Raw genomic sequence first — 18,541 nt, forward strand, 5'->3', positions numbered from 1 at the left:
GCCTGGAGAATCCCAGGGACGGGGGAGCCTGGTAGGCTGCTGTCTGTGGGGTCACACAGAGTCGGACACGACTGAAGCAACTTAGCAGCAGCAGCAGCAACAGCAGCTCAAGTATTTCAAGCAGGTCATTTTGACCTGATTTTGTAGTTGTATGTTTATCAAGCTATATATCTTTAGAGTATTCTAAAGATAGTCTTTTTAACTTTACTCTTTTGATAAACAAGTCTTGTTCTTTCCTGAGGTCATAATGGCTATATTTCTTTCTGCTAAGGCCTATAGTTTACTTTAAAATGCTACTCAAAGCCCATTTTCTCTAGAATGTAATCCCACAGTGACCATTCTCTTAGGCTGAATCTCCTCAGTATGAAGTTGTTATATGTAAACATTATTATTAACTGGATTTTGTCCTCTAGTCTAGCTATTTCACATGTGGCTATCTCCCTAGCTAAACTGTAACTTCCAGAAACTGATTCTAGATTTTTTGGTGTCTTCTATACCTGATGCTATTAAAGGCACAGTAGAGATGCTAAAGAAATGTGTGTTAAACTGATGAAAATGCAAGTTGTATCAGCTGATTTGGAATGTTTATTTTTCCATCTCTTTCCAGAGGCAGGAAGATTGATGGCTTGGTATTATATTACATTTGAGACAGTGAAGAAATTTTGTACAATCAGTGGAAAAGAAACTTTATCAGATCTGGTAAATTAATTTTCACAAGAAACTAAGTATACAATGATATAGTATAAAATAATATTGGGGAAACAACTGATCTGTATATCTCCTGCAATTTAAGAATAAATGAGCAGAAAAGAAAGCATTTCTAGTAGTGCATATATTTTTCCTCCTTATTTGCCTTTAATTGTAAAATATGGAATATTACTCCTTAGAATATATTTCCAATAGCATCTTTGTATTAGGGCTAAGAAAATTTATATACATACCCAAAGAAAGGATAGCAACTACCTTTCAACTTACGTGATAATTCTGATTACCTTGGTAGTGGCTACCAAGTATAGTATGTTGAGAAAGATTCCAAGATGGTGTGGCATGATATTTTACAAAAGTCTGCCATGAATGAAAGACACATGCCTCTTACTTGCAACTCTTCCCTAAATCCTTTGCATCAGAATAACAATAACAGTAGAAAGAGAATAGTATTGGTGATAGGCCAGAAAAAAAGAACTAATTTTGGAGAAAATGGGAAGTAAAAACAGGCTATCCTAAAATATTGCCAGTGGGGTACCTTTGTAGCTACGGCAGTGAATAGAAGCATGGTCATATTTTTGGCACCTGTGACTATATTGCTCCTTCCTTCCTTAACTGGGAATATGCACATGAAACATGACTTTTATATTTATTCTCAAATTTAAACTATTTTTATTTAAAATATCTAAGTTGATTATTGCAATAAGATTATTATATTGAGACTAAAAATTGTACAAAATTGATGAGTAGAAGGCTTGTATTTTCATGTAAATACTCTTCTAATTTACTTTTTATTGAAGTATAGTTGATTTCAGTGTTGTGTTAAATATTATTTTTAACTGAGAAGAAATTAAGAGTTAACATTAACCCATCTGATTTTGAGTTCTGTAAGTGTAAAAGAGAATTAGAATTAGAAAAGGTGCTAGTTTCATTTTATAGGTGTGAGAACTCAAAGCAGAGTGCTTTGCTCAAAATCATCTGGGAGAATTAGGTAGGTTCTAGAATATAAATTTTTTTATACCAACAGCATTCTTTTTCATTAAAAAATTATCCTCCATAAGTGTAACCACTTGCAAACTATAGAAGTCTGAACAATAATATAACAGTAGTAGTAGTGGTAGTAATGAAATCTTCATTTATTGAGTGCTTTATCATATGGCACATGCTAGGCTGAATATTTTAAATTTCATCTTGTTAACCTTTACAATCTTATTGGTATAGTCCTAGTGTGTAGCAGAGTGTCTGGCATATATAACAGGTATTTGTAAATATTTGTCAGTGAATGAATGAATCCTTAAAGAAGCAAAATGTATGAGGCAAAATGTGCTAAATGTGATGTCTCAAAGGAGCATTAAAGATAAATAGATAAAGAAAAATAAATGAGAGAAAAGAAGTAAAGAATGGACGTAACCAAATGAATAAATGCTGAAATTTTATAGGTCACAATGATAGCCAGCTGCAAGGAATTTCTAGATGTACAATTAAGAATAAATGAAAAGAAAGCATTGAATACTTTGAACAAAGATCCAAATCGGATAACTATCAGGTACAGAAATTAAATGTTTTAAATAAGTTTTTAAAAGGTTTCATTCAGCTAAAATAAGTAATAATAATAAAAGTTTGCCTTGTTTATTTCCAGATTTCCAATGGAAGGAAGGATTAAAACAAGAGAAATGAAAGTAAATTGGTAAAGAAAATTAATTGTTAAATGTCTTAAAATACTAATTACTTGTCCATGATTCATGTTTATGAAGGTTTTTTATAAATTTAAAAGTTTGTTTTCCTTAATACAAAGAAAGAACATTTACATAAGAATGAGGAGTCAGAATGCAGATGTAAAATTAATTTCTCCAAACTCTCAGTCTTTAATTTAAAAAGATAACTTGTGAATTTTTAAATCAACAAACATTGAGAGTGTGATCTGTTGAGGCATGGTAGACAATAGAAAGAAGATGTGCTTCTCATCTACAAGAACTTTCACGTTGGCTTGAATGAGAACCATGTGTATAAAAATAATGGACAGTATGAAAACACATGTAGTAAATGTCTTTAGAACATTAGTGATGTTCTAGGAAAGACATATTAAAAGAAATAACCTGAGTGAAGGAATGGATATGTGATAATGGGGTGACTGTTCTGCCAGCAATGGGAAGTCTGTACAGAGGAGAGTAACTGGAAGAGTAAACTAAAATTACGTTGTAGTTTGTAATGACTTTACTCAGTTTGCAATCACACAGGCAATGATACTTTTTCTGCTATGCCAAGTGCTTGGTTTTCTGAGTAGTTATATCTTAGTGTTAAGCAACTTGATTTAAATCATGTGACTTCAAATAAAAATGATTTTTTTCATGGGGTTCAATAAAACCAGTTGGCCAAAGAATTTCCTTTTGTCTCCTTAGCTAAAGGAGGTCACTCTTTCTCTAGGATACTTCCTAAAGTCTTATTAAACTTTTATCTCCCAAATACCTGGACATCTCAGAAACAAACTTCTCACTGTTTGTATACTTACTCATCAGGCAGATGTACAGCTTGGAGGGCAGAAGTTAGTGTTCTGTTTCTTAGCCATGTTTCTCTAGAAATTTAAATATCCCTAGAGATCATACAGGAGAAGGCAATGGCAACCCACTCCAGTCCTCTTGCCTGGAAAATCCCATGGACAGAGGAGCCTGGTGGGCTGCAGTCCATGGGGTCACTAAGAGTCAGACACGACTGAGCGACTTCACTTTCACTTTTCACTTTCATGCATTGGAGAAGGAAATGGCAACCCACTCCAGTGTTCTTGCCTGGAGAATCCCAGGGACGGGGGAGCCTGGTGGGCTGCCATCTATGGGGTTGCACAGAGTCGGACACGACTGAAGCGACTTAGCAGCAGCAGCAGCAGCAGCAGCAGCAGAGATCATACAGAACTTAGAGATCATGTACCCCAATCCTCTCATTTTACAAATGAAGTAAGTGATGCCTAGGTAAGTTGTGACTTGCTTGAGGTTATGTTGCTATAGTGAGGGCAGCTATAGAATTAGAATCTAGGTCTCTTGAGTCTCACAATGGATTTCTCAATATACCCCGTTGCATTGACTACTGAGTCAAATTAAATCAAGATAATTTTGCACAAGCATCTTGTTGGGAACACTATATTTGCAATTTTAATGCTTTCACTTACCTTGCCTTAGATTGGATCATGCATTCTTTTGATTAGGACTGTCAGGTTCGTAAAATTCATGACTTTATAATTATTTCTATATGTATCATAGGGCTTCCCAGGTGGCGCACGTGGTAAAGAACCCACCTGCCAATGCAGGAGATGTAAGAGATCAGGTTCGATTCCTGAGGGTCAAGAAGATCTCCTGAAGGAGGACATGGCAGCCCACTCGAGTATTCTTGGCTGGAGAGTCCCATGGACAAAGGAGCCTGGAAGGCTATAGTCCATAGTGTTGCAAAGAGTCAACACAGCTGAAGCAACTTGGCACACTTGCTTACACATGTATCATGAATTAGCTTTCTTTTGTAATTTTCCACTTTATGTCACTACTTGACATGACTAGGCAGAATGACTGTCTGAGGGGCATTTTCTTAATCTAAAATGTACAGTCTTTTGGTGGGTAATGAAGGCTAATATTTACCACTTTCATGTCTCTCTCATATTCTTATTACTTTGCTGAATTTCAGATCGGTTCTTTTACAGGCAGGTGTAAATCCTCTTAATTTAAAAATTTTATCCTTCAATTTTCTGCCCTTTATCACTGTTTTTAATTTTTCATAATTCTGAGGTCTGTCTTCTTCAGCATTAGCTCTGTTTTCTTTAGTTGGTATTTTTCAGTGAACTTATAGGATGTGTTTCCAAATCAGTGATTTCTTTTCATATTTGTTTCTTCTTATATAATTCTTATAGAAATTACCTATATAATAAGTCATGCATAGATTCATTTTTGAAGATTCAAAATTAAAATTTATAAAGCAAAAAATCAGGTCTCCTTTGACCCCCAGAAGTAACTATTATCAGTAATTTTCTGTGGGCCATTCCAATTTCCTTTCTATTTATTTAGTACATATATATTTAATATGTGCTAATAGACATGTTATATCTGTATATAAAAAGGTCTTACTGTAATTATTGCTCTTGTGATATGAAGGTTCTATATTAGTACCTACACATGTTAACCTCATTTAATACCAATGTGTATTTTAACAGCAATGTATTCTATAGTACGAACATACTATAATTTTTAACCGTTCCTTTATTGATGAAGAGTTAGATGGCTTTATTACAAATAAGGCTGAAATGAACTTCCTTATATTTATGCCATATTTTTCAAGAATTTCCAGGTGAAAGGGTATACATAAGAAGATTTAATATTTAATGCAAATTGCATTCAAAAAGCTTCTCTTATTTACAGTTGTCATCCACAGTGTAAAAAGAATGATTTCCATATATCCTACCAATAATTGTTTTGTATCTTTGAAGTTTTGTTAATCTAATGAGTGAAAAATTATATTAAAAAATTTTCAAATCTATATTCCTGTCTTTCTGCCTTGCTGTCCCACACGACTGCTATTTCAAGGTCACCTCATTGTTCATAATGACTGCTAGAGATTCAGCCATTATTACACTTGAATATCCTTTTTCTTTTCAATAGGTTTCTTGGAAGTCTCAGATAACACTTTCACAAGTACATGGCTACAGCCAAGTGCAAAGGAGACAGAGAAATGTCATGTTGTTACTGTGCCTTTATTAATATTAGGATTCTGCTATTAAGATGGAAATAGAAAATGAGTGTTACATAGATAAAGCAGTCTGCCACATATCCTAAGATCATAGGACTTTTCCTATCATCTCTTCTAATACTTCAAAATCATCTGATTTTTATCTAAAGGCTTCTCATAGGTTTGGAGTTAACTTTTATATGTGATATAAATTAAGAATTTAATTATATTTCATCCCTGAAAGATAGTCAGGAGTGTTTAATAAATAATGTTGTCTTTCTCTTTGCCGATTGATTTGGAATGCCATCTTCACATAAACTATATTCCTAAGGGTGTGATTCTGGACACTTACTGTTAGTCTGTTTATTTTGTTGCTGTGACAATACCACATTGCTTTACTTACTACCATTTTATTGCATGTTTTGTTATCTGGTAAGGCAAGTCCCTGGAGAAGGCAATGGCACCTCACTCCAGTACTCTTGCCTAGGAAATCCCATGGATGGTGGGCTGCAGTCCATGGGGTCGCTAGGAGTCAGATACGACTGAGCGACTTCACTTTCACTTTTCACTTTCATGCATTGGAGAAGGAAATGGCAACCCACTCCAGTGTTCTTGCCTGGAGAATCCCAGGGATGGGGGAGCCTGGTGGGCTGCCGTCTATGGGGTTGCGCAGGGTCGAACACGACTGAGGTGACTTAGCAGTAGCAGCAGCAGCAAGGCAAATCCCTTCTTAATGTTCTTTAAAAAACATTTTGAATATTCCTGGATTTTTCCTCCTTATGAACTTTAGAATCAGTTTGTCAAGATCTAGGAAAAGGCCTTTCGAAATTGGTTTTATAGATTAGTTTGTGGAAGAATTCGTCTTTCTCAGTACTGAAATCTAAAAGTATGATATCTCTAGCCATCTACTCAGATCTTTCTGTCTTTCTGTGATATTTTATAACTCATCATTTAGGTTTTCTATTTCTTGTTTAATTTTTTTTAATTGGAGGCTCATTACTTTACAATATTGTTGTGATTTTTGCCATACATTGACATGAATCGGCCATGGGTGTGCATGTGTTCCCCATCCTGAACCTCCCACCCACCTCCCTCCCCATCTCATCCCTCAGGTTCATCGCAGTGCACCAGCCCTGAGCACCCTGTCTCATGCATCAAACCTGGACTGTCAATCTCTTTCACATATGATAATATACATGTTTCAGTGCCATTCTCTCAAATCATCCCACCCTCACCTTCTCCCACAGAATCCAAAAGTCTGTTCCTTACATCTGTGTCTCTTTTGCTGTCTTGCATATAGGGTCATTGTTACCATCTTTCTAAATTCCATATATGTGCTTTAATATACTCTATTGGTGTTTTTCTTTCTGACTTACTTCACTCTGTATAATAGGCTCCGGTTTCATCCACCTCATTAGAACTAGGTTTTATATTTCTTGATAGGTTTATTTCTTGGTATTTTATAGAGTTTAATATTGTGAGTCCTTTACATTCCTTTTTATAGTCAGTCAAGAACAATTTTGATTGTTTTACCTGGTTCTCACTGAAGTCCCTTAATAATATGAGTTGTCCTTTAAATGGTTTGCTGGGATTACCTAGAGAGACAACCATATTATCTATAAATAGTGATGGTTTTATCTCTTGATTTCTAATAGTTTACAACTTTTTCTTTTCTTGTTGTAGATAGAGCTTTTAATATATGTTCTCTAGTTTCAGAGAGAGCAAATATCTTTGTCTCATTACTGTTTTATTTGTCAAGTTTCTAGTGTTTCACTACCAGAGAATTTCTCATAGTTTTTGGGTTTGATTCTGGAATCCATCAACCTCTCTCTCACTTATTTGTAAAAATATTCTTGAGTTCAAAGAAGAGAGCCAGCTACCCGTTATAGCTCACCATTGTCACTGAATCTAAAAGTTGGATTTCTCAGCAATTTATTTCATATCTTTTGTTCTTTTTACTAATTTTTTTGAATAAATTATTGTTAATTTATATATTCCTAAGCTGTTCATTTCACCCAGCTTGTCAGTTTTTATGACATAAAGTATTTTGTACTCTAATAAGGTAAAATTTCCTCTAAATATATGTCTTTTTTAATTTCCAATATTATTTGTATCATCTCCTTTTTCTTAATCAGATTTGCTAGCGATTTCTAAAGTTTGATCTTTTAAAGCCATTTATTTTTGACTTATTGATCATATTTAATATTCTATTAATTTTACACTTTTTATCTTTCCTATAATCTTCTATTTCATTAATTTCTCATTTTGTCTTTATTTTTTCCCATCTACTTCTTTTTGTAATCTTTTCAGTTGTATTTTTCTCCATTTATTTTGGTTTTTTAAATTTTTTATAAAATATTTCAGACAAATTTTCCAGCCAGGACCACTTTGAGTGGTAACTCTAATGCTATTCTATAGGTTTTCTAAATCTATTGCTGTTCTTTCTAAATAGTTTATAATTTCTTTAGTTTTTAGTTTTGGTTTCCTCTTTAAGAATTATTTTACATTGTTTAAAATTTTTAAAGTAGTAATTTTTTAAAATAGTCATTCTTTTGTTGTTAATTTCTAATTTTTGTTGTTGTTCAGTCGCTCAGTCATGTCTGACTCTGCAACCCCATGACTGCAGCATGCCAGACTTCCCTGTCCTTCACTATCTCCCAGAGTTTGCTTAAATTCATGTCCATTGAGTCGGTGATGCCATCCAGCCATCTCATCCGCTGTCACCCCCTTCTCCTCCTGCCCTCCATCTTTCCCAGCATCAGAGTCTTTTCAAATGAGTGAGCTCTTCACATCACGTGGCCAAAGTATTGGAGCTTCAGCTTCAGCATCAGTCCTTCCAGTGAGTATTAAGGGTTGGTTTCCTTTAAGATTGACTGGTTTGATCTCCTTGCTGTCCAGGATACTCTCAATAGTCTTCTCCAGCACCACAGTTCAAAAGCATAAATTCTTTAGTGCTCTGCCTTCTTTATGGTCCAGCTCTCACAACTGTACCTGACTACTGGAAAGACCATAACTTTGCCTATATGGATCTTTGTCGGCAAAGTGATATCTTTGCTTTTTAACACACTGTCTAGGTTTGTCATAGCTTTCCTGCCAGTGCTTTACAATTTTTAGAAGTTTCACACACATGATTTCGTATAATTCCATAATAACTCTATATTCCTCCTACCCTTATATTGCCCTGTCCCCATCTCTCTCCCCACTGGTAATCACTAGTTTGTTCTCTGGATCTGTGAATCTATTTCTTTTTCTTTGCTTTATTCACTAGTTTGTTGTATTTTTTAGATAAGACATAAAAGTGATATCATATAATAATTGTCTTTCTCTGTCTGAATTATTTGACTTAGCATGTTGTGCTGTGCTTAGTCACTCAGTCATGTCCAACTCTTTGTAACTCCATGGACTATAGCCTGCCAGGCTCCTCTGTCCATGGGGATTCTTCAGGCAAGTATACTAGAGTGGATTGGCATGCCCTCCTCCAGTCATTTAGCATAATGACTCCAAATCCATCCATGTTGCTGCAAATGACAAAATTTCATTCTTTTTTTTTTTTTGTGGCTGAGTAGTAGTTCATTGTATATTTATGTACCACAATCTTTATCCATCCATCTGTTGATGAACACTTAGGTTGCTTCTGTTTGGTGATTGTAAATAATGCTACTATGAACGTTGGAGTGTATAATCATTTCTAAATAGATGTAGCAAAATAATTTTCAGAAGCATATATGCAATATATGGCTACAATATATTGTAGCCAAAAAAAGTAATTAGTCTGTTGTGTTGTTGTTTAGTCCTGTCTGACTCTTTTGCAACTCCATGAGATTTCCGAGGCAGGAATACTGGAGTGGGTTGCCATTTCCTTCTGCAGAGGATCTTCCTGAGCCAGGGATCAAATCCATGTCTCCTGCATTGGCAGACAAGTCCTTTACCACTGAATCACCAGGGAAGCCCCAATTAGTCTATAGTTTCAGCTATATACATCCATTCTGAGATGTGAGTTAGTTGCTTCTTTCTATTTGCATATATTGTTTACTAAAAGCAAGCCATGAAATATAACTATTCTACCCTTTCTCTTTGTATACCAGTTTTTGATCTTATAAGAGATCCCCCCAGAAAATATGAGTCTAATAATTTTAGTTAGACTCTTAGGGGGATTTGCATATCAAGGCCTGGTTAGATAAGTAAACAGACAAAAGAGGTAGCAAAGACCTGAGATACAGTAGTTACAATAGATAGTAACTCCTTTTCTCCCCTCTTATCACCACTCAAATTTTTATAGCCAAGCAACTGCTTGTTTCTAATAATCAACCAATAAGCTGCTGCTGCTGCTAAGTTGCTTCAGTCGTGTCCGACTCTGTGTGACCCCATAGACGGCAGCCAACCAGACTCCCCTGTCCCCAGGATTCTCCAGGCAAGAACACTGGACTGGGTTGCCATTTCCTTCTCTAATGCATGAAAGTGAAAAGTGAAAGTGAAGTCGCTCAGTCATGTCCAACTCTTAGCAACGCCATGGACAGCAGCCTACCAGGCTCCTCCGTCCATGGGATTTTCCAGGCAAGAATACTGGAGTGAGTTGCCATTGCCTTCTCCGAACTAATAAGCTACCAACCTTCAAATGTTGAACAGAATCTTCAGCACCTAACAGGATGCTTTACAACTCAGTAGGCACTTAATAAATATTTGTTTATATAAATTGTGTTGTTTTCTATAATACTTATATATGGTAAAGTTCAAAGACAGAGCTGCATTGGAGAAGAATATGAAAACAATTTTAGATGTATTGAGGTGGAAAGAAAAAACAGTCTAAGTGCAAGTGCCCTGTGATCATTTGAAATTTATCAGTCTAGAGATTATAATGAAAGTCTTGAGAAGAAATGAGATTTTTTTTTTTTGAGAGAAAGAGAGGTTGAGTAAATAAAGAAGAGTAGAGAAATAAGAACTGACCTTTCAGAGGTTGGGAAGAGGAAGTCAACAATAACTTGCAACAATAATGATAAAAGATACAGAGCTGTATAATGTTACAGACATCAAGGCAGAGAGGAATTTTAAGAAGACAGACTTCAGTCACTAAGTCAAATATTGTGAGATAGTAACTTTTAAAAAGAAATAATGAGACTTTTTGACTCTGTGGGAGAGGGAGAGGGCGGGATGATTTGGGAGAATGGCATTGAAACATGTATAGTATCATATAAGAAACGAATCGCCAGTCTAGGTTTGATACAGGATGCTTGGGGTTGGTGCACTGGGATAACCCAGAGGGATGGTATGTGGAGGGAGGTGGGAGAGGGGGGTTCAGGAGTGGGAACTTATGTACACCCGTGGCGGACTCATGTTGATGTATGGCAAAACGAATACAGTATTGTAAAGGAAAAAAAATTTTTTTAAAGAAAAAAGAAATAATGAAATTTCTTCTTTCCCCAGTCTTATTCAGGCTCAGCTAGGATGCATTCCTGTACAAGACTTTGCTTTGATACAAGATACCTCAAAGATTTTCAGAAATGGCTCACGAATTACAAGATGTATGTTACAGGCTTATTAGATTTTCAATATTTTCCCCATAAAATAGTAACTACATTTAATACTGGAAACTTTTTTTTAGGGTTATCAGATTTTGTGGCTACTCAAGAAAAGTTTGCTGTATTATTGAACAGTTTGATTTTAGCTAAATGTTTTAGATGTAAACTTTGGGAAAACTCTCCACATGTATCCAAACAGCTGGAAAAAATTGGTAGGTACTGAGTACAGGTAGGCGGTGTATCAATGTCTGCAGTTTATTTTTGTATTTCACTGTTAGGAAAATTGTTCTATGATGGTAGACCTTTAAAGAAAATTGTGCCTATGGGCCTAAGTAAGTTGTACTTTCCCTCTCTTGAAAATCTGATTTTCATTTTCTTCTGCTTAAAGAATTCGTTTGAAATCAATTTGGAAATCTAATACAAATGAATACTCTTATTTTAAAATTTGTTCTGAAACCAGAATGAAATTTTTTTTTAGTAATTAGGTAACTATATTGTGTTCTTTCTTCTACTGTTATGACTGTTTGGTTTTGATCTCAATGACAAGGTACAGAGCTAGTAGTCCTGGTCATCCCTAATTCATTACAAAAAATTATGCCACTTATTTATACTTTTTTCTCTTTTTTTCAGTAACATTTCAATATTAGCACTGATTTTCATAGAGATACTGTAAAATTCTGTAGACAAATTTATTTCCTGTCTGTTAGGATCTAGCTCACAACACGAATTGCAAAACTCTAGAGGGTGCTATTTACAAAGACTGGGATATGCCTCAAACACTTTGGAATTTTCCAGTTTAGGGTCTTTGGCTTTGTGACCCTACTCCTTCTTAGATAGCTAGGACTCCAAAAAGACAGTTGTTATTTCATGACTGATAGTCTTATTAACTTTATAACTTTATATGCATCTTGGGGACATTAAAATTTTAGGTAATGAGTTGCTAAGGGTTCTCTGATTATTCCTTAGAACAAAGATCTCTAACTATTTTGTGAGGAATTACTACTTTGTATTTCCTTGAGGTTTGAAATCAGTGAGGGAAATCAGTCAGGAGCTGACCAGTCCTGGGAGCTGGGGTGAAGGTGGAGATTGGATCATGAAAGTAAGGTCAAAGTAGAAGAAAGTTTCTTGATTAATGGCTCACCTTCCTGTCAGTATATAAGTCGTGGCAAAGCAAATGCCACACCCACTCCACAAATGCATGATTTCTGAATTAAGGAGGAGGTTACATACAACATTTAAAAAAATCACAACTTTCAGAAAAATTTGAACTTTGTTAAAATGGCTATTAATATTATAGCACTAAACACTTACTTAGAAAAGAAGAACGATCTCAAAACAATAATTTCAGTTTCCATGTTATGAGAAAAAGAGCAAATTAAACCCAAAGTGGGCAGAAAATAAATAATTTTGAAAGAACATAAATTTTAAAAAATCAATGAAACAGATGATTATTTTAAAATCATTAACACTCTAGTCAGACTGATCAAGAAATAAAAAGATACAAATTTCCAATAACAAAAATGTGAGATATAACTTTAGATCTTATAGATAACAAAATGATAGAAAGAAGATGTTATAAAACACCTTATGTCATTAAATTCCTCAACTTTGATGAAATGGAAAAATTCCTTGAAAACACAAATTGACAGAGTCCACTCAAGAAGAAACAGCATGAGTAGGATATATTTGTTAAATAAATTTGTAGTTTAAAACTTACAAAGAAAACCCTATGCATAGAAGGCTACACTGGTGAATTCTACTGAACGTTTAAATAAGAAGCGGTATTAATTCTAAACACTTTTTCAGAAAATTTAAAGGAGGGGGGCGTGATAGTTCCCAGCTCATTCTGAGGCCAGCATTGCCTTGTTATCAAAACCTAACAAAGACATTCAAGAAAAGGACAGACCAGTAGCCCTTAGTAATATAAGCGCACTAATTCTTTATAAAATTTTAACAAATTGAACCAGTGGTAAATAAAAAGGGGAACATATCATGGCCAAATGTGGTTTATTCCAGCAATACAAGATGAGTTTACCACTTGATATCAATCAGTGTAATTTATCATATTAAACTAAAAAATTCCAGATGGTCATCTCAGTAATGTTAAAAAATTTGACAAGATGCAAAATCCATTTCTAATAAAACTCAACAAATTTAAAAAAGAAGGAAATTTCTCAAACTGATGAAGGACATCTATGAAAAACCTATGAGTTCAGTTCAGTTCAGTTCAGTCGCTCAGTCGTGTCTGACTCTTTGCAACCCCATCAATCGCAGCACGCCAGGCCTCCCTGTCCGTCACCAACTCCCAGAGTTCACTCAGACTCACGTCCATTGAGTCTGTGATGCCATCCAGCCATCTCATCCTCTGTCGTCCCTTTTCCTCCTGCCCCCAATCCCTCCCATCATCAGAGTCTTTTCCAATGAGTCAGCTCTTTGTATGAGGTGGCCAAAGTACTGGAGTTCCAGTTTTAGCATCAGTCCTTTCAAAGAATATTCAGGACTGATTTCCTTTAGGATGGACTGGTTGGATCTCCTTGCAGTCCAAGGGACTCTCAAGAGTCTTCTCCAACACCACAGTTCAAAAGCATCAATTCTTCGGCGCTCAGCCTTCTTCACAGTCCAACTCTAACATCCATACGTGACCACCGGAAAAACCATAGCCTTGACTAGACGGACCTTTGTTGGCAAAGTAATGTCTCTGCTTTCGAATATGCTATCTAGATTGGTCATAACTTTCCTTCCAAGGAGTAAGCATCTTTTAATTTCATGGCTGCAATCACCATTTGCAGTGAATTGGCTGCTAACTCTGCTAACTCACTTCAGTCGTGTCCGACTCTGTGCGACCCCATGGACTGCAGCCTACCAGGCTCCTCTGTCCATGGGATTTTCCAGGCAGGAGTACTGGAGTGGGTTGCCATTGCCTTCTCCTGTAACTGCATAGTGATACACCAATTCAACTTACTGCTATGGGGGAAAAACACCATTTAATGAGACATGAAGACAAAGCACAGACCCGACTAAGGGCACACACACTGTGGACCACAGCAGGGCTATGACCAGAGCAAGTGGGGGGACGGGAGAAGAGAGATGGATGGGTAAACTACAGCCTCGGGGGCAGGGGATGGGGGTCTGGATTGATGATGACTAAGCAGACAACAGGATGCAACAGGAAATCAAAACCAATGATGAAAGCAGACACACTGTCAGAGAACTCCAACAGCAAGGAAAACATACAGAACTGTTCCTTAACAAATACTCGGAAAGAAATCAAGCATGAAACCACAGAGAAATTGTCAAAGTACTTTAAATATCAACTAATTAGCCAATGATGCAAATTATAAAAACAGTGTGTCAAAAGACCACCAAATGGACTAGTTTCCACTTCACAGGCCGCTAAAATGATTCATGGTTAATTATAAGCTGACTAACAATGCAGCTAATATGAAATGGGTGGTAACAGAAAAAAGAGATAATACAATCCAGTTACAAAGCAGAGTGTTATACACGTGATTTCATGGGGTAAATAGCAATGCACTCACAAAACCTAAGCTAAACACGCAAGAAAGCTGAAACATGAGCTTTAGAGCCGCACACTCTGTCACCAAAAGCCCTAGGTCGTCATCCCATTTTTAGACTCGGAAAAGTGAGGCAGCCCGACGTCTTCCCTGAGGCCCTGGGCTTTTAACCTGGTTTCACACACACAGCTGGCCTGAGCGCGTGGCCAGGTCCATCAGCAAGCAGACCAGTGTGGATTCTAGTCTGACACTGTTTCCACTGTTTCCCATCTATTTCCCATGAAGTGATGGGACCAGATGCCATGATCTTCATTTTCTGAATGCTGAGCTTTAAGCCAACTTTTTCACTCTCCTCTTTCACTTCATCAAGAGGCTTTTTAGTTCCTTTTCACTTTCTGCCATAATGGTGGTATCATCTGCATATCTGAGTTTATTGATATTTCTCCTGGCAAACTTGATTCCAGCTTGTGCTTCTTCCAGCCCAGCATTTCTCATGATGTACTCTGCATAAAAGTGAAATAAGCAGGGTGACAGTATACAGCCTTGATGTACTCCTTTTCCTATTTGGAACCAGTCTGTTCCATGTCCAGTTCTACCTGTTGCCTCCTGACCTGCGTATATGTTTCTCAAGAGGCAGGTCAGGTAGTCTGGTATTCCTGTCTCTTTAAGAATTCTCCAGAGTTTGTTGTGGTCCACACAATCAAAGGCTTTAGCATAGTCAATAAAGCAGAAATAGATGTTTTTCTGGAACTCTCTTGCTTTTTCGATGAAAAAGTTGTAGCTAACGTTATATTTAATAGTGAAAGACTGAATGCTTTACCTCTAAGATCAGGAATGAAATAAGGATGCCCGCTATTACTAATTCCAGTAAACATTATACTAGAAGTTCTACTCAGTACAATCAGCCAAGAAAAAGAAATAAAAAGCGTACAGGTTAGAAAAGAAAGAAGTATAATGTTTTTATTAATACATGATCACATGGTCATCCATGTAGAAAATTCCATGGAAGGCAGGAGAGGTTAAGCATGGTTGAAAGATACAAGATCAATATGTTAAAATTAATTTTATTTCTATATACTAGTAAGAAAAAATCAGAAGCTAAAATTAGAAAAACTATGCTATATTAGTTTTCTAATTGCCATTAAAACAAATTATCACAAACTTTGTGGCTTAAAGCACCAGAAATTTATTATCTTTAAACTTCTGTAGATTTCTGATGTGGGTCTCACTGGGATAAAATCAAAGTTTGGCAAGGCTGTTTTCCTTAGGGGTGAATCTATTTTCCTGCCTTCAACTTCTAGAGAATACTTGATTCCTTGATCATAGCCCTTTTCCTCTATCTTCAGAGGCAACAAGTGATCTTGGATTTGGCAGAGATGTCTTAGATACAGTGCAAAAGCACAAACTATAAAAGAAAAAAGGGTGGATTTAATAAAAACTTAAAACTTTGCTTTTCATAAAATACTGTTAAAGAAGGAAGAGGAAGAAGAGAAAATAAGCCACCAGACTGTAAGGAAATATCTGCAGAACATATATGTTATGGAAGACTTGTACTTAGAATATATAATAAGACAAACCACTGAATAAAACAGTGGGCAAAAAGATTGAAACATCAAAGAAGATGTGTATATGGCAAATAAGCGCCTGAGAAGGTGTTCAACATCATTAGTCATAAGAGAAATGCAAATTAAAATGACAATGTGATACCAGTACACATCCACAAAATCAAAATTAAATTTGTTAATTATATTTATGAAAAATTTATTAAATTTATTTAATTAATTTAGCACAATTAAAATTATACAGTACACACAGTACACAATTAAAAATTGACAAAATGCTGGAGAGAATATGGTTCAACTGAAACTCTCACTGTGGAAATGTAAAATGTTAAAACCACTTTGGAAAACCATTTGATTATTTCTTTAAAAGTTCAGCATAAACCTACCATGCCACCTGGTCCTGTCATGGTTAGGTACCCAAGAGAAAAAAAAACATGTAGACACACAATTCTAGTAACAAAGACATTTGAAAACAGCCTAAATATCCATGAACAGGCAAATGGAAATTAGTGTTATATTCCATGGTATGGATATATATATTCAGCAATAAAAAGGCATGAAGTGTTGACACAAATAACAACATGGATGAATCTTACAATAATCATACAGAGTAGAAGAAGCCAGACTAATTACATTTAAATGAAAGACTGGAAAATAGAATAGTAATAGAAAGTAGATCAGTGGTTGCTTAGGGACAGTGTGGGAAGGGCAGGACAAGTTACAAAGGGGCACAAGAAAACTTTTAGAGGCAATAATGTTTATTAGCTTGGTTGTAGTGATAGTTTCTCATACACACATAAACACATGAAATCACATGTCAAGTTTATTGTAAATCAGTTATAGTCAGTCAGTAAAACTGTAAAAATGAAAAAATACTCACTCACCAAATGAGCAAAAACTAAAAGTCTTGTAGGGAGATAAAATAAGGTTATGAATATGCTCATGCAGTGTTGGTTGGAGCTTAAGTCTAATAGTATCAATTAAATTGCACAATCTTTTTAAAACAGCTGTTTCACTAACAGTTAAATTTATAGAAATATTTCCAGAAAAGTACAAATTATTTATCATTGCATAATCTTAAATGGTCACAAGTAGCAAAATGATTAAAGTATGAATTATCCATAAAATGATTATTAATAAAATTTCACTATATTTGAAGAAGTCAGTTTTTCTGACTTTCTAGAATATTGTCAGTCTGGGCATCAGTTGCATTCTATCCCTTCCAAACTGTTGAACACAAACATGTTTTTCACAGTTCCTCAGTACAGCTGAACAGAAAGAAATATTGCCCAGCAAAATTCATGTAATAGAAAAGTGAGAGAATCCAAACAAATAAGTAAATTGAGCATCAGGAAAAAGTAATGAATACAAGTTGATTTTCAACAGTGTTTATCAGCTAAAAATTAAAACTCAGGAAATATTATAAGGGAAAATGGAAATTAAAATTAAGGAATTAAGAATACTAGGAGTTGTGTCTTAAGAATGAGTAAGAGAAATTCTCAAAAATAGTCAGCTTTGAGTAAGGAAAGGAGTATCATCATACCCTCCCCAGTAATATATATTCCTTAAACAAGGTGGTACTACTTTGGAAATTTATACTTCTGACAATATTTTCTATTTGAGGATTTGGGTAAATTCATTCACGTGAGTATAAGAATTAAAAATTACAGTTTCTTAAATGCATAAAGAAACAGAAAAGGTACAAAGGCAGAAGAGCTCTTGATGTGTTTAAGGAGCAAAATTAAAGCCAATGTGACTGCAGTATAGTCAGCAAGAGGGGAGTGGCAGGAAATTAAAGTGGAGAGGTAGGCTGTAGTCAAGTCACATAGGTAAGAGAGTTTGAAATTGCCACTTTATTCTAAATGCAATGGAAAGACATTGGAAATTTTAGGCAGAAGAGTAAAATTATCTAAATTAGTACAGCAACAGAGAGAGAACTCAATTTCTAAGACAAATGCTCAGAGAGCCATAGCTTCATAAAACAGTATTCCATCCTTGAGTCATGTTGCCTTTAAAAAAAAAAAAACACGAGTATAACCATAGATGTTTCTTGGTACTTGCTCTGTGGATGACATAAGGTAAAACTAAGGGTTGAGACATCACGTGAATCAAAGAATTCCTCTTTATTTTATAAAGCATATGTGTGTTCTATTTGAGTTTGAAAAAATAAATATGAACAACCAAATAATGTCACAGCCCAATCAATCCAATTTAGACTATCTTTTTAAAACGTTTAAATCTGCTCTCAGATTTTCTTTTTTTAGTAATGTAGATATTAAATATTTAAGTGTAGATTTAGTTTAAAATGTATTGTTTAAAAACTACTGTTTGATTAATTTTCCACAGGTATAACATTATCAAATGCTATGGTAAATGCAGGTTTGACTTCTTTTAAAAAAATAGAAGAAACAGATGCAAGGGAACTTGAGCTGGTATTTAATATTTAATTATTCCTAATATTTCTTGAATTCTATATACATTCCAAAGCCTGACATTTATATCTTTATTTCTACTAAAAAATAATTTTCCCTGTCATAGTCAT

General features: G+C 35.2%; 1 protein-coding gene across 1 annotated transcript in view; it reads left to right on the top strand.

Annotated features, from left to right (window-relative positions):
- Positions 1-18,541, top strand: part of HFM1 (helicase for meiosis 1) — a 113,794-nt gene that overhangs the window by 52,890 nt on the left and 42,363 nt on the right. Inside the window, exons 20-25 of the mRNA XM_068966228.1 lie at positions 608-699; positions 2,145-2,251; positions 2,345-2,392; positions 10,828-10,925; positions 11,006-11,134; positions 18,346-18,431. Coding sequence (XP_068822329.1) covers positions 608-699; positions 2,145-2,251; positions 2,345-2,392; positions 10,828-10,925; positions 11,006-11,134; positions 18,346-18,431 — 560 coding nt within the window. The remainder of the gene's footprint in view (positions 1-607; positions 700-2,144; positions 2,252-2,344; positions 2,393-10,827; positions 10,926-11,005; positions 11,135-18,345; positions 18,432-18,541) is intronic.

The sequence above is a fragment of the Capricornis sumatraensis genome, chromosome 2 (assembly GCF_032405125.1).
Source record: "Capricornis sumatraensis isolate serow.1 chromosome 2, serow.2, whole genome shotgun sequence".
Taxonomy (NCBI): domain Eukaryota; kingdom Metazoa; phylum Chordata; class Mammalia; order Artiodactyla; family Bovidae; genus Capricornis; species Capricornis sumatraensis.